Source organism: Thermobia domestica, chromosome 1 (genome assembly GCF_964235325.1).
Source record: "Thermobia domestica chromosome 1, izTheDome1.hap1.1, whole genome shotgun sequence".
Classification (NCBI taxonomy): Eukaryota; Metazoa; Arthropoda; class Insecta; order Zygentoma; family Lepismatidae; genus Thermobia; species Thermobia domestica.
Window position 1 is genome coordinate 253,340,957 of NC_137454.1, and position 22,412 is coordinate 253,363,368.

The 22,412-nt window shown below is 33.4% G+C and overlaps 1 protein-coding gene across 1 annotated transcript in view; it reads left to right on the top strand.

Annotated features, from left to right (window-relative positions):
* teq (Tequila) overlaps nucleotides 1-22,412 on the top strand; it is a 409,295-nt gene that overhangs the window by 264,140 nt on the left and 122,743 nt on the right. Inside the window, exons 7-10 of the mRNA XM_081772160.1 lie at nucleotides 4,627-4,860; nucleotides 6,076-6,182; nucleotides 11,779-11,957; nucleotides 12,921-13,080. Of these exons, the coding sequence (XP_081628286.1) occupies nucleotides 4,627-4,860; nucleotides 6,076-6,182; nucleotides 11,779-11,957; nucleotides 12,921-13,080 (680 nt within the window). The remainder of the gene's footprint in view (nucleotides 1-4,626; nucleotides 4,861-6,075; nucleotides 6,183-11,778; nucleotides 11,958-12,920; nucleotides 13,081-22,412) is intronic.

Genomic DNA, 22,412 nt, shown 5'->3' on the forward strand with positions numbered 1-22,412 from the left:
TACCAATTGCAGAACACAGTTTGTTGCTATCTGTTACTGTCCCTCTACTATGGTGATAACTGTTAACGGTTAACGGAGGAGATACTCGTAGAACCTACTCTTGGCGCGCTGAATCGATTGCAACTAACCGCATCTCGATATCTCTTACTGTTTCTACTCTCATACCTGTTAATAAACAGACAAATCCCTCCTATAAAGTTTCCGACACGTATACAGTTTGGAAGTTTAGAAAAATGAACTGCAAGTATAAATGTACTATATACTCATTATAAACGAACCATTAGGTTGGTTCGAATGAAATGTCCATTTGGTGGGAAACTCATCTCAGCAAAATAACACAGGGGTGGGCTAAGGTCACGTACCTGACGTCAGAAACTTAGTACAAGTCTAGCAAACAGTTTGCAATACCCAGACAGTGAAGAGGTAATGCTTTGTTAAACAGGATTGTATGAAAGTGCATAGTGAAGAACATACAATTGCAAGTGATTTTTTTTTTTTTTTTTTTTTTTTTGCGAATTCCTTCTAAGACATTCTGCACAGCTTGCCGCAAAAATAAATAAATAAATAGCAGTGAATTTTGGCCTGGAACATACCATTCACAGTTAGTTTGTTAAATTTTGGTTTTAGTAACACAGAATTGCAAAATGAGTCCCGCGGGCACCGACTAACATATTCTCATGAGCTCCTCAAGAACAACATGGAAACAAACTCCCGGAAAATTGTTCGTGCAATTACAGAACACTTAGGCATACAAGTATGTGTTGTTCAACGGTTTCGTGCAGTTGATAAATTGAAAAAGTTGAAGTCATAGATGCCACAGGAGTTGACACTGGGCAACAAGAATGGCCATCAGAAGTTGCGCACTTTTCTCATTATAAAGAAAAACCGGTAAAATATCTTACATCAGATTGTCACTTCCGATGAAAAATGAATGTTGTGACCAGTGCCGGATATAGATTTGATGGGGCCCTAAGCTTTTGAAAGGAGCCCCTTATGCGTCAAGCTTTAAGGAATCTTTATACGTCAAGGTTTCTTTTTTCAGCGAGAAAATGTCGCCGTTTTAGAGGTTTGAATATATGCTATATGCTAATTTATGAACCTAATGAATATCTAAATGAAAACACGGGCTCATTACAAACAACGCTGGAAAACGGGGACTCCATTATAATCGGGGCTGGATAACAGGGGCCTCATTACAAATGGAACAGAAATAGAGCCCTATTACTTGTTTCATAAAAGCCTCGTACATAACAACACAAAACACCATTGCTTACCTTATTTGCTTTTTCTTCTTATTTGGATATTACGTTACAATAATATTTTTTCTTTAAATTTTTTTGGGCCCCCAATCGAGTGAGACCCTAAGCTATAGTTTGTTTAGCTTATACGTAAATCTGGCACTGGTTGTGACAATCGTAAACAGTAAGGATAATGGCTGGATCATGGTGAACTATAGGACAGTATCCTAAAACTAGCTCTCCACCCATAGGAGGTGTTGTTGCTGATATGGTGGTCCAGTACCGGCGGAAGGGCCGGGCGAGCCGGGCGACCGCCCGGGGCGCCAACTTTTAGAGGAGTTTGGGGGGCGCCAAAATCCTTGCTAAATTTATATTATTGTAAACGGTGGACTAAAAATTAACTTTTTCCTAAATTGTGTAGCAACATTGGTTACTACCTCATGCCATAGGCCTCACTCTTTATAACAACCCCGGTTTCTTCTTGAATCTGCTGTAAAGGAAATCCCTTCATCCCTTCACCTTATTTGTCTATAAAAAAATCTCCGTTGACAAAGCTAAAGGCTATTGTTGAGAGTTGGGAGTTTTGAGCAACAATAACACGCTCTGACACTTACAACTGCCGCGGTGCCGACAATTGCACTCCTTGCGACAAAGCTATGTCGGCCGCTCTAACAATACACACAAACAATACTGAGTTATCGGCAACCAAAAAGAAATTAGTCCTGTTTGTACTGTCAAATGTCTCGTGAAAGAAAATTATAAATCAGAAGTCATGTACATGTAGTGCAGGCTTCATGGTGTGCGTGTTCTTCTTTTGTCTCCTGAATTTCGACTCTTAGTAGAAGAATCGTTGCGTTAATGTGTTCTTTATCAACATGTCGGAAAAAAAGAAGCCTTCTGGAAATGTATACAGAAAAAGAAGAGCACAATTAGCGGCTAAAAATGAGAAACAGGCAGCAGCATTAAAGAAATTCTTTCGTACTCCTGAAACAGACAATAATGCAAATGAAAACGTAGAACCAGAGAATGAGGAAACCAGCAAGAAATCAACAAATATTCCAGAAGATAACATCACAGTACAGGTAAGTAGGCCTATATTACGTAACGTATTTTCGTTTTATTACGTTTAATAGAGAAGAGGTGTTTACACACGTAGCGTCTTAGCAGGCTGGGGTGGGTAGGGTGGCGACCTCTCAGATAGACGGCGAACTTCAGGCTCAAAGAAAGTTCTTTCCCCATTGATATAAGTAGCAATAATTACATTGTATACCAACACTGATGCTTGATACATGTACCAAAGCGATAAGACGTACTCGTTAGAAGTGTATTAACCAACTTTAGCTGTATTTCAAGCATTCATCTATTAATTAAGTAGAGGGCCTCCATAGTCTAGAGGTTAAAGCGTTGGACTCATGTCTACGTGCTCCTGAATTCAATCCCCGGACTTTCCGCTTTTCAACGGCAGGAAAACTGTGGAGTCACATAAATAAAGATATGAAATATTTGGTTTTTTGTATGAAATCCATCCAACAACGGACAAAGAGTATTTACTAAAGTGTTGCAAGGACTTACAACTATCTTTAACAGACAAAGATCACTGTGATATTGACGGATTTCAATTATATCAAGAGCTCTTACTTTTACCTTCATTTCTCGATTCTGAAAGTGGGAGCAAACCGTTGCAAGCACTTACATATATTTGCAAGAACTTCCTTATTGGGTTATTTCCAAATGCAACTATTCCTCTAAGAATCTTACTAACTATTCCTGTAAGTGTAGCTTCAGCAGAAAGAAGTTTCTCCAAGTTGAAACTTATAAAGAACTACCTACGATCAACGATGACGCAAGAGCGTCTTGTAGGCCTTTCTATGATGTCTATTGAATGTGATGTTCTGTGTGAGCTTGACACTGATACTTTAATTAAAGACTTTGCAGAGAAAAAGGCACGAAAAGTTAACTTTACTTAGCATTGTAAACAGTCAAAGGACAATTTGCATTAAAACTGTATAAAGATATAAAATTATATTACTGGTTGTATTATTTGTATTACGAAATCCTTGTACAATGCTGTTACGAAATATATTTGTATGCTCTTTTGTTCATATATGTGTTCTCTTTCGCAGTTAACAAGGTTGTTTACGTATATATGTGTAAATAAATGCTGTATCGCATCATCAATCTTAATTTTATATAAATCGTTGTTTCTTGAATCGTTCTGTAAATTTCTAATCAGTGACGTAGAATATTTTGCATGCTCATGTGTAAATAATTGTTTCGTATATCGTTAACCAAAACTTACTCTGTGTATTTAACTGACAAAAGTTAAGATCTTACTCAGTTTGATAATTGATTCTTATAGTTATAGTTATAGAGTTCAAGGAGTTATTCTTTAAAAGCAGCTATCTGTAAGGTAGCACAGCAAATTTAAACTCAGTAATACCAATGGGTTGTAGGGGGCGCCATATGGATTCTTTGCCCGGGTGATATTTTCCCCTTCCGCCGGCCCTGTGGTGGTCTATGGTTGGAGTGATATATCACATCTTTTTCCGCGAGTTGAAATCATCAATGCAGATCGTTTCAGTGCTGACCTTCATGAAACTCACCGCAAACTTGTTGGCAAGCAAATAGCAATGATCAACAGATATGGTGTCATGCTGCACAATGCTGTCGTAGTCGTACAAAGTACAGTGCATGCTACCCATAAGTTGAAGTATGAACCCGTTCCTTAACCAAAGTGTTCCCTCGACATCTCTCCCACTGACTACCAGCTGTTTTGGTATCTCGAATACTTCTTGGTAAGGAAGATAATAATCGGGCTGTCTCGCATCGCAGACTCTCGACTTCTTTCACCACGATATCTAATCGTTGGCTGAGCGATGGCAAAATTGTGTGGTTGCAGACGGTGACTATTTTGATTGACGAGTATTGTAGTTTGCATTTTTGTTTTTGGAAATGATTCATAGTTATTTCATTCGCACCAATCTAACACTTCATTTTAATTTCGGCTACTTGATGACCTTATGAGAAACACAATATTCGTTGTTTTACACCAAACATGATTATGTAAGCATATACCACAACGAAGACTTTCATCTACACTAAGACTGATGTAACAGTTTCAAATTACCCATTGACCATGTCAATATCACATTTTAGAAACTTTTTCAAACTAGAATCCCAAATATACCTTACACCATTAGCATTATTTTGGGTACTGCCTGGAAATAGTTAAGATTCCTCATGAATAAGTAGAGTTTCCTGTTCTTTATAAGTATATTACTATATCATTATTAAAAAAAATATGTATCTAAAACTAATCTCTCTGAAACCTCTAATTACGCATCTGCTTTACGTGTATATTGAAGCTTGATTAAAACTTTCTTTTAAGGTTGCATAACAGGCAATGGAGGAGACTATAAGGGAAATGCAAGTGTAACCATTACTGGAAAGACTTGTCTTCCATGGGGTAGCCCTGTGGTTACTATGGTTCTAGGATCCAGCTACAAAGAAGAACTGTATGGCCACAATTATTGTAGAAACATGGATAGCGATAGGCAACCATGGTGCTTTATTGATGATGGACAATACGAGTATTGTGATATACCAACATGTAGAAAGATAGGTAAGAACATAAGGGTAAAAAGGCAAGTTTAATAGATGTTAGTTTTAAATTTATTATTAAACCATGGGTTATTTATCAATAGTCACGGGTCCACTGCGGCTACAAGTATCAATGAAGCCTATACTACTTTATAAGGCATGTTTACAAAGGTAAAAGTGTCAATGGCATTGGAGTTTATACACAGTAAAAGAAAAAAAAACTGTGTTGATTCATCAGAATAACTGACTTGCCCTAATTGTGTCAAATTTAGACACAGACCGGAGCTATTTCGACTTCATTGGATTTTGGAATATATTGTTAAAATGGTAGTGGTTAAATCAACTACCTGGCATGTTTTTCATGGGTTGAAATTCATCAAAGTGTAATAATAATGAAAACAGATGGCAGCACTTCTACTAATGTAAATTGTATCACAAAATCATACGATCACAAAGCTATTCACGTAAAAGATTACAGACATATAATGCTTTATTCATTACTTGGTATAAATATCAAATATATATGTCAAATAAATGTCATGAAGGATTACTTATAGCTAAAAGTAAAAACTCAGATATTTATGATATCCGTGCTAGGTATAAGGTGTACACTTAAAATTGCAGTACAGTTGTTTGTATTTGATACATAGAATTTTGAAATGGGTGGGATGCCTTTCCTAATTCATTATTCTTAGCAAGTAAAAGATTTGCCAGTTCGCTGATGAATAATACAGTTATAAATATTATTACTTTAAAGGTTTACATTCAACATTGCGATCTAGGATATCTCTCACATAGTAGCATAGGATATATATTGAAAGAAAAATATGACATTGTTCTTATTTTTGTGTTGCATCATTCATTTTCCCAATTCATAAACATCGTCGCGGTTTTATTTTCATACAAAAAAAAGCCGGTTTTGTGTCAAACTGTGTTAACTGAAATATCCAACCCTTGGTGTGGAAATAAAACTCTAAAGTGGAAATTTTGTTGGGACTTCTGGCCTGTGTTAAAATTGAATTTTTTGCTGTGTAGGGTGTAGACTATGCATTGCTAGATGAACATAAGCCATTTGGCTGCCAAAATCCTGTGTTGCAGCATCACAAGTGCGAGTTCAGGGTATCCAGTTCAACATTATATATAAGAGTAGAACTGTTTTCTACCTTGTAAGCATTTGTGATGATTGTTCAGTAATGCTTTATTCTTCTTATTCTTTTATTTTGATTTTTTTTTTCAGAAATAGAAAAATCAGTATCTGATATTCGGCCAAGCTGTGGTTCACATAATTTCCAATGTTCAGAAGAACAATGTATTCCCCTTGTTTGGGTGTGTGACGGTGAAGAGGTAAGTTTAGTCTGGAAAACAACAAAGAAGCTTTCCGAAATGTGCGAAACCTTTACAAAATTGAATTTGCATGTCTAAGTTCCTTGCCGTTTCTCTGTGCACTTTTTTTCATTCTACAAGTCGTTTCGATAACTGAGTTACAACTGTTTAGAGACTGCACAGGTCATGTGAGAGCCCAGAAGAAACCAACACCAAACAAGCATTTATCTACAAAGATTCAAACATAAGCAAAAGATATCTGCTACATTGAAACTAAACATAGCTTACAGAGTGCATGCATCACTATTAAATAGGGAATACAGAATCGTAAGTAAAGCATGACATTGAGGGAATGGAAATCAAATAATTCAATAACTTCTAAGCTGACGACAAACAAAATTTATTGTATAACAAATCTAGAGCTAAAATCATTTATTTAACCCTTAACTAGTGTGGTACGGGTCAAATCGCTGTAACGAGTAAGACTTTGCATGTATATTTTTCATTGGGGCACGGGTTAGTATATTTTCCTAAAATTCGTATTGTATTTTGCTATTGAATAAATACACACAAATGGCGCGAAAGGCGCGAATAAGCATTAAAAAATGTTTTCATATTGTTCGTCTTTTATATTTAGTATATTCAGCTTTAAAAATGTTTGAGTCATTTTGACCCGTACCACACCAGTTGCGTAGCAGATACCCACCACACTAGTTAAGGGTTAAAAAGCAATTATCCGTCTATATGTTTACATCAAATTAATTTGTATAAACTACGATCAATGTTGTACGTGCAACACTAGATTTATTTAAATCTACAAACTACACGATATTAAAGATCTAGGTAACCAGAAGAATGCGCACTAACTTACCAAATATTGAATTTTAGAAATACACTGCTCTCTGACCTAGAAGTCACAATTTATTGATCTTTTCTTCCAGACATAACTACATATCAAAATGTTATATTTTGTGTTTAGTGGTTTTCTTACTGTCAAAATGACATGTTGAAATGGGACACGTGCAATCTTTTATTTCCCCTGTAGTTAAGTAGAAATATCCAACCGTTTTCATCAAATTGAAAACAACCAGTTTATCAAAATAATAATAACCAGTGATGCGTGTAAACAGACGCAGCGAATTTGTTTTTCAAGTTAAGAGTAAATTTACTCTCACAGATTTATAAATTAAGCAATAACAATTGATCTTAAACCTCAAAGAAACATATACTATGTTTCATCAAAATCGCAGAATTTTATGGAAGTTACCGTGGAACAGACAAATGCAAAGTTAATATATGAATTGCATGTTCAATGTATAGGCACTGTAATTAATCCTATGAATTCCAAGTTATTTTAGGTAATGTATCATCACAAAGACTTCTCGAACCCACTTAGTAATTCGTTTATGTAATTAAAGGTAAAGGAGTTATTTTTAATTTTGTTAGCTCATAAGTTTACATGTACTCTTGTACATGAAACACATAACACTTATTTCGTTTTCTCTACAGGAAGTTACAACATTCTTTGTTAATGTCGAGTTGATAAGAAAATGTATAAAAGCAGACACATCTGCGGCCAATAATACAAAATTGTTGTCTAGTTGGCCAGTGTGGCCGAATACACACTTTAATTAACTCAGAGACATGAGAGATAAAATTACCTTTGATATTCTGGCTAGATAATAATCTGGTATTAAAATTCAATTTGATATGATCTTCAAATAAAATGGTTCCAGGTAATTCCAAGAGGGAGGCTGCTCGGACCACTATCTATTTTTAAGCTACTTATGAAATATTTTTTATATCATTATAGTAAATTATCTAAGTAACCACACAACTAACAAATAATTTTAAAACAACAATTGGCAGATAACATTTTGTTGTTGCCTTTAAAAAAATACCTTGTGGGATCGAGGACCTTCCCTTGGGATTCTTAGGGCTAGTGGTGACTAGCGTTTACTTTAAACCAAAAGATTTTTTTTAAATAAACGAACAACTAACAAACATACAATAATATAATTGTACTGTACCATTTTTTTAGACTAGAAAATATCATAATTAATATAAACCTTCAATTCTAAGATTTTATTAGGCTAAGGCTATAGTTTTACCAGAACACATATCAGTGATATCAAATAGTTCAGTTTTGTAATATTTAATGCTAACGTAAGTGTATTCTATTCATCTATCGATCTCACATATTTCATCCAGTCACATTGTAGTGCATTTTCTTGATTTTATCCAGATAAAAATATTATTGAAGCCAAAACTATTAGGTATCATTATTGTCATAAGTATTTAGCTATCACTGGAAGTCACCTACCACAAATTGAGAAGCTTTTATACACTCAGGTCCCCCGCTAGTATTTTTGCCTTAATGGTAGATTTACCTTTTAAAACAGTACTTCCTAACCTTTTTAACTGATGACATAGTTTACTGAACCCCAACGAAATCGCGACTCACTTGTCTGATTTTTTAAATTAATAATATAAATTATAATAGTGTAAGCTTATAAAATTTCATATAAAATAGTGACTCTATGTACTACTGAGTGTTGTCACTGGATGTGTTGGGTGATAATTTTCTCAAAATTGATTTTAGCTAATTATTCAATACATCGAGATTTTTAAATTCTAAAATTTTGCGACAAACTCTATGGGACTGTGTAACATACCAGCGTGTCACGACACATAGGTTGGGAACTGCTAGTTTACAATATCGCAACTCAAGAACAATATTTTTTTCTATCATTTTATCGCTTAAACAATTCTATCACATCCTTATATAGAAAATCTTTTCTCAAATAATGGCCTAACTAGTTGTTTTACAATTTACTAGGACGAATTGAATGTCATATGTTGAAACATTAATGTTTTAAATCACAATTGTGTTTGATTATCAGATGAAAATACTTCAGTTGGAAATGCTGGTTCAGAAACTACAAATCAACTCCATTTTGGGGTCAACTATCTTTTTAAAAAATATTAAAACGCTATAATAATTTACACTTGGAATTACTACATGTAACTTATTATGATAGACAACAAAAATGAAATGATATTTTTAATTTAACTTCTCATGATATGTTCTTTAAGTAAGCTAACGGAGGCGGATGATTAATAGAAGTGAGTTGGAGAATGGGAAAACAGGAGAATCAGGGAGAAATCCACTAACACGATGTTGTTCACGATAAACTCATATAGTTTGGAATCAAATCAGGTACCTTTCGTACCAGGGCTGACCGCTCTACTACTGAGCCACCGTGTCCCAAATGATCGACAACGTATGTTTCATTAAGCCTTTTGTTACTCTTTACAGATTATTTTTAAAATGGAGTTTTATCGTTTTTTATAACAGTATTTTCCGTTATCTTTCTTTAGCAAAGGGGATTACCATCGTTTTGGATGTAATCATTTTTATATATTGGTGGTATTGATGTTTGTTAAGTTCTTGAAAATTTATTTTAAGTATAACCATGTCTTTGTTCACACACCACCAAAATATACCTCAAAATACATCACCTGTTGACCTATAATTTCTACCAAAGAACATACTTTCAGAACTTTCGTCAAGGACGAGAATATTGTTTTACACCTATGGAAACAAATACAGATCCTTCATTGATCTATCATAAATCACAAAACAATATCAACTCATCTGACATACCGAGCTACTACTACAACTATTCACCGTAGCTCAATATTACAGTGTAGGCCTATACCTATCACATAAATTATTTCCCGAAACATTCTCATAAATAACGTCTACCATGTCAACATCTTGACATGTAGTTAATATGCCTTCCAATAATATTGTGTGTAAATTATAGATAGATAAATAAAGAAATAAAAGCCCTGTGCTATTCTCGTTTCATTTTTCATTTCTTTTTTTCTTTTTCTCCCGATAAGTACGAAAGTCATAATTTGCAATAATTTAAATAAAAATAGATGAGTTTCATTTCACAGTGTGAAACTACGATAGATTTCCAAGCTATACGAATTCAATACTCAAACTTCAAGTAGTACGTCTATAACTACTGGAACCAGTTTCTCACATGCTGAATCCATATCAAAAACCCATTACTTACTATTTTTCTTCTATAGGGAGAAAGGTTGAAACTTGGAATCGTTAATTTCAACTACTTCCGGTTTGAATAAAAGGTTAAGAGAGAAGATAGAACCTATTCTTGGAACGCTGAATCGATTGCAAAAGTCTGCTTTTCCATATCTCTTACAGTTTTTGCTCTATGGAAATCAGTTTGGTTTTAATATATTTTTGCGGCTTGTAATATATATACTCATGAGACGCTATATCGATTGCAAAACCAGTTGTTGTTTTCTATTACCATTTTTGTTCTACAGCGATAAATGTTGAAACCGAAAATGGATAATTTAATTTACTTCCGGTTTGAATAGATGGTTAATGGAGTGGATGAAACCCATTCCTGGGAAGCTGAATCGATTTGAAGAAAAGTGTGGTTTAAATTTAAATTTTACTTTTGGTTTCAATACTGATTTCCGCAGAGCTAAAACGGTAAAAGATATCAAGATGCAGTTTTCTGCAATCGATTCATTGTCCCAAGAATAGCTTCGGTCTTCTTCATTAACCCTCTATCCAAGCTCGAAGTGATTGAAATTAGACATTTGAGATTTAAACACTTATCGACATAGAATAAAAATGGTAATATATAGTGTCAAGCTGTTTTGTGCAGTCTATTCAGGACGTCAAGAGAACGTACCTCATAACCCGCAACATTCTACCAAAACCGAAAAAGGAAAATTTATCACTATTTCTGATTCCAAAATGAAATGAAATGAAATTTTTGAGTTTTACGTCCCACGCTTATGCCGGTTAGGCTAAAGGAGGCGGTGATGATGAGAGATGAGTGAAATGGTGGAATGAAGAAAGTGGGAGGAAACGGGAGAACCCCGAGAAAACCCACGAGAACGGTGTTTGTCCACCACAAAGTTCACTTGGCGGGGGCTGGGACCGAACCCGGGACCCCAAGCACCAGAGGTGAACGCTCTACCACTGAGCCCCCGCGCCCCCGCCTTATGTCCGATTCCACTACTGATAAAAGATACCGAGGTGCAGTTTTTTTGCAATCGATTCAGCATCTCAAGAGTAGGTATGGTTTTTTGATATAGATTCAACGTCCAAGAAAAAGAAAGGTTTTATCTTTTATTTTGTTAATCTGTTACAGCCAATGGTTATAGATGTACTACTTGAAGTTTGAGTATTGAATTGTCATAGTTTGGAAGTCTACCATAGTTTTACACTGTCGAAACTCACTTGTTTATAACTTGTGTTATATTTTCAAGAATATATCATTGGCTTCCTTAGAATATTATCTGATATTCGTAAGTTAATATTTCGGAATTTCATAAATTAATATTTAATAAATCATCTGTTAGTGATAAAATACATGCGTTTATGAAAGGTAAATATTAAATAGCAACTGATATACAATTTTAATACCTGAACTTGGACTAAAATTGAGTTTATATCCCTTACACTTTAGGCTTTTTACTGATATAAACAGTGCTCAACTAACATTTCTAAGTAACAGTAATAGTAAAATTTTAAGTACTGACATACTTACTTGCATATGTTTAGGATTGCGCAAATGGATTAGACGAAAAATCTTGTAAAGGCTTCCTCAGAGAATTCTCTAAAATACCATCTCGCAAGCTGGAGAACCATGACGTAGAGAAGTGGTTGCATACAACGGCGGAAACATGTTCCCGTAGATGTATGGAAGCTAAGGAATTTGTTTGTCGATCCTTCAATTATAAGTAAGTACTAACTCATTATAATACATTCCTTTTGGAAATCTTACGTATTATTTATTTGTTGTCATGGTTTGCTATGCTGTTACAAAGCCTTTTTAAACTTGGAACAACAATGGAAAAAGAGAAGAAATATATTTATAGGTATACACTCCAGTATTTTTATTTTATTATTATTATTATTATTATTATTATTATTATTATTATTATTATTATTATTATTATTATTAGACAAGCAAAGAAAAAAAACATGAAAATCTTGAGTTAGAATAGTCAGATGTGGCACTTGAAACTGCGATTTCCCGATTTCAAAGCGAGATTGCTAACCGTTTATTCACACCGTTCCGTAAGAAAGATTAGAAATCTAAGCCACATTGTTAATAGAATTTGGATTAATTTATTAAAACTAAGGTTGAAAGTTGATTTAAAGTAATGTAAAATTACTCTTATAAAAACGTTTATTGAAATTGTAGTTAAATACAATTGTCATGTGTTTAAAGAATGTAAATCATTCATATTTACCAAGCCCTGGTTATTCTACCTTTTCAAAAGATAAACAAACAAACTAAGAAATAAAAATGTATTTACATGATTAACTATTTATAAAATTATATATCTGAATGAAACAGGAGTAGAGTGTCAAAAACCGTCACCAATATTTGCACAATTTATAATTAATTATTCTAATTTCATTCTTCCTAAACAAACTATGTTCGGTAAGTCTTTTTTTTTTTAAGTTTTAAGTTTTAGGAAAGTAGCCTTAACTTTACAAGGTCTTGCCTATTATCTTCTCATGTTTGTGACATTCGTCGTATTCACGAATAGGCCTTCCTGTAAAATTCTGACTCAGTAAATTTCTGATATTGTCCACGATTAATACTAATATAATTTATATTTATATTAATTCTATGTATTTCTTTCTAATGATGATGTTTCTTTCTTTCCTTTCTAAAATCTATAAAACTCCAGTGCTAAAGAGAAGTTGTGCCTCCTAAGTAACAGCAATGAAGGCTTATCGGGGACAGTGGTGAAGAAAGCCCACTGGGATTACTACGAAATGAAGTCTCGCACTGTGAACTGCCGGGAGATGTTTCGTTGCGATAATCGGAAATGTATCAACACTACAGCAGTAAGTATTATAGTAAATGAAACCATATATTAAACAAAAATCAAGAGATTGATAAAACTTTAACAGATTTCCGTCTACGAAAGTAGAATGCAATTATTTCTAGCCACATATTGAGATGTTGTTTCCAAATCTAGTAACTGGTCATCAACTACTACAAGTTCTAAAATACTGATCATCGAGGTCAAAGGTCAACATACTTAAAACCTAATAACAGGAAAACTGAGCCACATATTGAGGTGGTGTTTCCACATTTAGCAATTGGTCATCAACTACTACAAGTTCCAAAAATAATGATCATCGAGGTCAAAGGTCAACATACTTAAAACCCAATAACTCGAAAACGAAACCACATATTGAGATGGTGTTTCCACATCTAGTAACAGGTCATCAACTACTACAAGTTCTAAAATACTGATCATCGAGGTCAAAGGTCAACATACTTAAAACCTAATAACTCAGAAACGGAGCCACATATTGAGGTGGTGTTTCCATATTTAGTAATTGGTCATCAACCAGTGCAAGTTCCAAAATAATGACCATCGAGGTCAAAGGTCAAAGTACTTAAAACCTAATAACTCGAAAACGGAGCCAAATATTGAGGTGCTGTTTCCACATTTAGCAAGAGGTCATCAACTAGTACAAGTTCCAAAATAATGACCATCGAGGTCAAAGGTCAACATACTTAAAACCTAATAACACGAAAACTGAGCCACATATTGAGGTGCTGTTTCCACATTTAGTAATCGGTCACCAACTACTACAAGTTCCAAAATACTGATCATCAAGGTCAAAGGTCAAACTCGAAAACGGAGCCAAATATTGAGGTGGTGTTTCCAAATCTAGTAACTGGTCATCAACTACTACAAGTTCCAAAATACTGATCATCGAGGTCAAAGGTCAACATACTTAAAATCTAATAACTCGAAAACGGATCCAAGTATTGAGGTGCTGTTTTCCAAATTTGGTAATTGGTCATCAACTAGTACAAGTTTCGAAAATAATGGTCATCGAGAATGGTCATCGAGGTCAAAGGTCAAAATACTTAAAACCAAATAACTCTTAAATGGATCGACATACTGAGGTGCTGTTTCCACATTTAACAAGAGGTCATCAACTACTACAAGTTCCAAAATAATAACCATCGAGGTCAAAGGTCAAAACTCGAAAACGGATCCAAGTATTGAGGTGGTGTTTTCCAAATTTGGTAATTGGTCATCAACCACTACAAGTTCCAAAAATAATGACCATCGAGGTCAAAGGTCAATCTCGTAAATGAAACCACATATTGAGATAACGTTGTGTGATCTATTCAATTTTGTACAAAGCAGAAAAAAAAGTGAAGAAGGAATAAATTTGAGAACATAATTTTAACTAGCGCAGAATTTCTGTACCTTTTTGGGCTATTCAAAAGAAAGCAAAGATATGCCATATTAACTAGCTGAGAATTATTTAAGCAAAACGAAGAAAGCGAACATGTACCATTTTACTCAAATTAGGATGGAGTATTATCTTTGTATGAACCAGAAAAAAATGAAGAAGGTCCGTTTTGACTAGTTCAATATTTCTGTACAATTTTGTACTACCCAAATAATCACAAGAAAATCAAAGAAGGGTCATTTTAACTAGATCAGCATTTTATACCTTTTTGTGGTATTCAAATAATAGAGGCAACAAATTTCAGTGGTCTATTTTATTTTTGTACCAATCGGAAGAAAAGCAAAGATATGCCATTCTCAGACTTTTATACCATTTTGTACTACTCCAATAAACGAAGGAATACCAACCAGAAAAAAAGAAGTGAAGATCAGGTGGATTATTTTCTTTTGTACCAACTGGAAAAGAGAAGAAGAGCTATTTTAACTAGCTCATTATGTACTGTTTAAACAAACGAAAATTGAGCATTATGTAACTTTTGAACTACTGAAATGTTCTATTTTTGTATCAATTAGAAAAAACCGAAGAAGGGTCATTTTAACAAGTTCATAATTTCTGTAACGAAAGAATAATTTCGATGTTCTACTTTTTATACCAACGAGAAAAAATGAACTAGCTGAATATACGAAATAATAAATTTAAGTGACCTATTCAATTTTGTACTACTCAAATAAACAATGGAGTATTTAGTTTTGCACCATTTTGGAGTATTCAAATAAACAAAGGAATTATAACTTGTGTCAACTCTAAAATTAATTAAACGAAGTAATGCATTTGAAAAACCGAAGTTGAGTATTTTATACCATTTTGTATTATTTCAACAAACAAAGGAATAAGCAAAAACAAAGGATCATTTTATATCATTTTAAACTAGTCTAATAAACGAAGGCATAAATATGAGTGAGCTATTTAATTTTGTAGCTGAGTATTTTAACGAAAGAACAAAATTGTACTAACCAGAAAAAACCGAAGAAGGCCCATTTTAACTAACTGAGAATTTCTGTACCTTTTCGTAAATTTGAGTGGCCTGTTTTTTGTACTAACCAGAAAAATCGAAGAAGGTCCAATTTAGCTAACTCAGAATTTATATACCTTTATACTAGCTCAATGAACGAAAGAACAAATTTGGGTGTTCTACTTTTTTATACCAAACAAAGAAGAACCATTTTAACTAGCTCAAACACAATTTTAACTAGCTCAGAATTTCTGTAACGCAAAAATTAATTTGGATGGAGTAACAAGAAAGAAAGCAAAGATATGTCATATTAAATATTTAAATAAACGAGGGGATAAATTTAAGTGATCTATTCCATTTTGTACCCATGAAAAATGTCATTTTAACTGGCTAGAATTTGAGTGGTCTAAAAAAGGCGAAGAAGGACTATTTTATATAATTTTACTACTCAAATAAACAATGGAGTATTTAGTTTTGTACCACCGAGAAAAACAAAGAAATTGTACCATTTTGGAGTATTCAAATAAACAAAGGACTTATAATTTGTGTCAACTCTAAAAAGGAACATTTTAAACTAGACTAATAAACGAAGGTATAAATATGTGTGACCTATTCACTTTTGTAACAACCAGAGGATCATTTTATACCATTTTGTACTACTCAAATAAACGAAAGAAAAAGCGAAGAAGGTCCAATTTAGCTAACTCAGAATTTATGTACGTTTTGTACTATTTAAACAAACGATGGAATAAATTTGAGTGACCTGTTTTTTGTACTAACCAGAAAAATCGAAGAAGGTCCAAGTTATCTAACTCAGAATTTATGTCCCTTTGTACTAGTCCAATGAACGAAAGAACAAATTTAGGTGTTCTACTTTTTATACCAATCAAAGAAGAACCATTTAGGCTAGCTGAGTATTTTATACCATTTTGTACTACTCAAATAAACGAAAGAAAAAGCGAAAAAAGATCATTTTAACTAGCTCAGAATTTATATACATTTTGTACTAATCAAATAAATGAAGGAATAAAATTTGGATGGACTATTTTTTATGTACCAACAAGAAATGGAGCAAATTTGAATGGCATACATACTTTTGTATTAACGACAAAAAACCTATTCACTTTTGTACTAAGCAGAAAAATTTGCATTAAAAAAGCGAAGAAGGTAAAATTTAAATAGCTCAGTATTTATGTACATTTTATACTACCAAAATAAACGAAGGAATAAAATTGGATGTTCTACTTTTTATACTAATCAGAAGAAAACGGAGAAGGGTCATTTTATTTAATTTTGTAGTACTCAAATATAGAAAGGTATAAATCTGTGTGACCCATTCAGTTTTGTACTAACCAGAAAATTTGTTGGCTTTTTTAGAAAGACCATTTTATCTTTTGTATTACTCAAATAAAGAAACCTATTCAGATTTGCCGGCTTCTTTAATTTTGTATTAACAATTAAAAAGTGAATAAGTTTCTGTGTTCTACTTTTTTGCGCTAATCATTTTTTTCTACTCTAAAGCAAAAAGAGACCATTTTTAACTAGCTTAGAATGTATGTGCCTTTTTGTAACGAAGGAACAAATTTGAGTGGTCTATATGTGTATCAATCAGAAGGAGGTTCATTTTAACTAATCCTGCTGCGAGTAGATCAATTAATACATAGATTAAAAAATAAAACAGTATGGCATTAAAGTAAAACGAATTAAGACTTAATAGCCTAAATAATTCATTTTCGAATACATACGGATTAAACCACTATGGCAAAAAATTATTACTTTCTCCTTATGCTTATTTGGAGCAGACTTAAGAGGACCAAGCATTATTTTAAACTCCTATTCTAGCCAATCAGTATTTAGAAACCCACTATTAGGACGTCGATTTATCGTTTGCAGTGAACCTGTTATGCTTTAGTAAACAAAATCCATTTTGGATTATAACTTTAAAAACATACTCTTATGACCACCTTTTATACAACAAACAAGCTTCTTAGCCTCACTCCAGAAATTAGAAAACAAATTCTTTCTTCTACTGTCTTCAGCATGCATTTGTTGTGTTTTTAGCTCTTTCAATTCTTGCATTTTAGACCAAGAGCAACAAGATTCGATTCTCTGGATCTTCTGTTTTATCCTACAACTTTACTTTGGAAATTACCCCAATAAGCATCGGTTAACTTTATCCATATCTGTAAAATATTCTCTGGTGTGTAAAATTAGTTCTAAACAGTCTGGTATTTGATCCACTCATCAGTATAGTAGTTAAAGATAATTGCTTCCAATCTCGTAATACCCTGTAAACGTTTGTCTGAACAATGAACAAAATCAATTAGATGTAAATTTTAATGGAAAAATTACCTGTATTCCATCTAAGACAATCTACACCCACGGAATCATCGTTGTTACAAATAGTGTTAATAGGTTTGTCCTTCCATTCAAAAATTAAAATACCTGCAACATCTTCTGTAATATTCTGTTTGTAAATTTTTCTATTAGTACATCTGCTAATTCCATCCTAATACTTCTTACTTATATCTCCCAAATACTTTTGCACAATTTGTTGTACAGCTCTTTCCCATTTAATTTAGCCTTAAATCTGAGAAATTAGATGGTATAAATGTGTTCGCAACATTGTCGCAGAATGGTGGTGTAATTGGTTCACCACTACCAAATTGTTATCTTTACCTAATAACTCTCTCAGAGATTTGAGTAGTACAAAATGGTATAAAATACTCAGCTAGCCTAAATGGTTCTTCTTTGATTGGTATAAAAAGTAGAACACCTAAATTTGTTCTTTCGTTCATTGGACTAGTACAAAGGGACATAAATTCTGAGTTAGATAACTTGGACCTTCTTCGATTTTTCTGGTTAGTACAAAAAACAGGTCACTCAAATTTATTCCATCGTTTGTTTAAATAGTACAAAACGTACATAAATTCTGAGTTAGCTAAATTGGACCTTCTTCGCTTTTTCTTTCGTTTATTTGAGTAGTACAAAATGGTATAAAATGATCCTCTGGTTGTTACAAAAGTGAATAGGTCACACATATTTATACCTTCGTTTATTAGTCTAGTTTAAAATGTTCCTTTTTAGAGTTGACACAAATTATAAGTCCTTTGTTTATTTGAATACTCCAAAATGGTACAATTTCTTTGTTTTTCTCGGTGGTACAAAACTAAATACTCCATTGTTTATTTGAGTAGTAAAATTATATAAAATAGTCCTTCTTCGCCTTTTTTAGACCACTCAAATTCTAGCCAGTTAAAATGACATTTTTCATGGGTACAAAATGGAATAGATCACTTAAATTTATCCCCTCGTTTATTTAAATATTTAATATGACATATCTTTGCTTTCTTTCTTTTTACTCCATCCAAATTAATTTTTGCGTTACAGAAATTCTGAGCTAGTTAAAATTGTGTTTGAGCTAGTTAAAATGGTTCTTCTTTGTTTGGTATAAAAAAGTAGAACACCCAAATTTGTTCTTTCGTTCATTGAGCTAGTATAAAGGTATATAAATTCTAGTTAGCTAAATTGGACCTTCTTCGATTTTTCTGGTTAGTACAAAAAACAGGCCACTCAAATTTACAAAAAGGTACAGAAATTCTCAGTTAGTTAAAATGGGCCTTCTTCGGTTTTTTCTGGTTAGTACAATTTTGTTCTTTCGTTAAAATACTCAGCTACAAAATTAAATAGCTCACTCATATTTATGCCATCGTTTATTAGACTAGTTTAAAATGATATAAAATGATCCTTTGTTTTTGCTTATTCCTTTGTTTGTTGAAATAATACAAAATGGTATAAAATACTCAACTTCGGTTTTTCAAATGCATTACTTCGTTTAATTAATTTTAGAGTTGACACAAGTTATAATTCCTTTGTTTATTTGAATACTCCAAAATGGTGCAAAACTAAATACTCCATTGTTTATTTGAGTAGTACAAAATTGAATAGGTCACTTAAATTTATTATTTCGTATATTCAGCTAGTTCATTTTTTCTCGTTGGTATAAAAAGTAGAACATCGAAATTATTCTTTCGTTACAGAAATTATGAACTTGTTAAAATAACCCTTCTTCGGTTTTTTCTAATTGATACAAAAATAGAACATTTCAGTAGTTCAAAAGTTACATAATGCTCAATTTTCGTTTGTTTAAACAGTACATAATGAGCTAGTTAAAATAGCTCTTCTTCTCTTTTCCAGTTGGTACAAAAGAAAATAATCCACCTGATCTTCACTTCTTTTTTTCTGGTTGGTATTCCTTCGTTTATTGGAGTAGTACAAAATGGTATAAAAGTCTGAGAATGGCATATCTTTGCTTTTCTTCCGATTGGTACAAAAATAAAATAGACCACTGAAATTTGTTGCCTCTATTATTTGAATACCACAAAAAGGTATAAAATGCTGATCTAGTTAAAATGACCCTTCTTTGATTTTCTTGTGATTATTTGGGTAGTACAAAATTGTACAGAAATATTGAACTAGTCAAAACGGACCTTCTTCATTTTTTTCTGGTTCATACAAAGATAAATACTCCATCCTAATTTGAGTAAAATGGTACATGTTCGCTTTCTTCGTTTTGCTTAAATAATTCTCAGCTAGTTAATATGGCATATCTTTGCTTTCTTTTGAATAGCCCAAAAAGGTACAGAAATTCTGCGCTAGTTAAAATTATGTTCTCAAATTTATTCCTTCTTCACTTTTTTTTCTGCTTTGTACAAAATTGAATAGAACACACAACGTTATCTCAATATGTGGTTTCATTTACGAGATTGACCTTTGACCTCGATGGTCATTATTTTTGGAACTTGTAGTGGTTGATGACCAATTACCAAATTTGGAAAACACCACCTCAATACTTGGATCCGTTTTCGAGTTTTGACCTTTGACCTCGATGGTTATTATTTTGGAACTTGTAGTAGTTGATGATCTCTTGCTAAATGTGGAAACAGCACCTCAGTATGTCGATCCATTTAAGAGTTATTTGGTTTTAAGTATTTTGACCTTTGACCTCGATGACCATTCTCGATGACCATTATTTTCGAAACTTGTACTAGTTGATGACCAATTACCAAATTTGGAAAACAGCACCTCAATACTTGGATCCGTTTTCGAGTTATTAGATTTTAAGTATGTTGACCTTTGACCTCAATGATCAGTATTTTGGAACTTGTAGTAGTTGATGACCAGTTACTAGATTTGGAAACACCACCTCAATATTTGGCTCCGTTTTCGAGTTTGACCTTTGACCTTAATGATCAGTATTTTGGAACTTGTAGTAGTTGGTGACCGATTACTAAATGTGGAAACAGCACCTCAATATGTGGCTCAGTTTTCGTGTTATTAGGTTTTAAGTATGTTGACCTTTGACCTCGATGGTCATTATTTTGGAACTTGTACTAGTTGATGACCTCTTGCTAAATGTGGAAACAGCACCTCAATATTTGGCTCCATTTTCGAGTTATTAGGTTTTAAGTACTTTGACCTTTGACCTCGATGGTCATTATTTTGGAACTTGCACTGGTTGATGACCAATTACTAAATATGGAAACACCACCTCAATATGTGGCTCCGTTTCTGAGTTATTAGGTTTTAAGTATGTTGACCTTTGACCTCGATGATCATTATTTTTGGAACTTGTAGTAGTTGATGACCAATTGCTAAATGTGGAAACACCACCTCAATATGTGGCTCAGTTTTCCTGTTATTAGGTTTTAAGTATGTTGACCTTTGACCTCGATGATCAGTATTTTAGAACTTGTAGTAGTTGATGACCAGTTACTAGATTTGGAAACAACATCTCAATATGTGGCTCAGTTTTCGAGTTATTGGGTTTTAAGTATGTTGATCTTTGACCTCGATGACCACTAATTTTGGCACATGTAGTAGTTGATGACCAATTACTAAATGTGGAAACACCACCTCAATATATGGCTCAGTTTTCGTGTTATTAGGTTTTAAGTATGTTGACCTTTGACCTCGATGGCCATTATTTTGGAACTTGTAGTAGTTGATGACCAATTGCTCAATGTGGAAACACCACCTCAATATGTGGTTTCGTTTTCAAGTTATTGGGTTTTAAGTATGTTGACCTTTGACCTCGATGACCACTAATTTTGGAACTTGTAGTAGTTTGTGACCAATTACTAAATGTGGAAACACCACTTCGATATTTGGCTCCGTTTTCGAGTTATTAGGTTTTAAGTGTCATACAAAGGGCGTATCCCACATAAACTATCAGACCCAGATAAAAATAAGTATGATATTTGTAATCAGCATGTCCGAAAACCCCCATATACCGAGTTCCATCCAAATCGGTTCAAAGAACGTATCCAATCGCTATGTTACATAGGTATTCATTGTCTTAAAATAGGGGTTGAAAAAAATTTTTATGTAATTTCTGCTATGGTAAAATAGGGGTTGGAAAAGTAATTATAAAAGAGAACGAGTCCACCCCTAAAATGGAGCTTTTGTGTGTTACGTACTCTCAGTGTAATTTCTGCTATGTTCAATTAGGGGTGGAGAAAATGAATACACCCCCTGTGCTATGTCCGCCATGTTTCGTAGTCTCTGTCATGTTGAAATAGGGGTTGGAAAATATGCTCATAAAAGAGAATGAATACACCCTTGTGTGTTACGTACTCTCAGTGTAATTTCTGCTATGTTAAAATAAGGGATGGAAAATAAGCCATGTTCTTTTATTAGCTATGCTATGTATTATCTGTTCTGCTGTGTGTTCATAGTCTCAATATAATTTCTGCTATGTTAAAATAGGGGTTGAAAAATATGCTCATAAAAGGGAATGAATACACCCCTAAAATGGAGGTGGTTGTGTTTGTTATCTGCTCTGCTGTATGTTCATAGTCTCCATGTATTCTATGCTATGTTAAAATAGGGGTTGGAATACTCTTATGTGTTATCTGCTGTGTTCGTAGGGGTTGGAAAATAT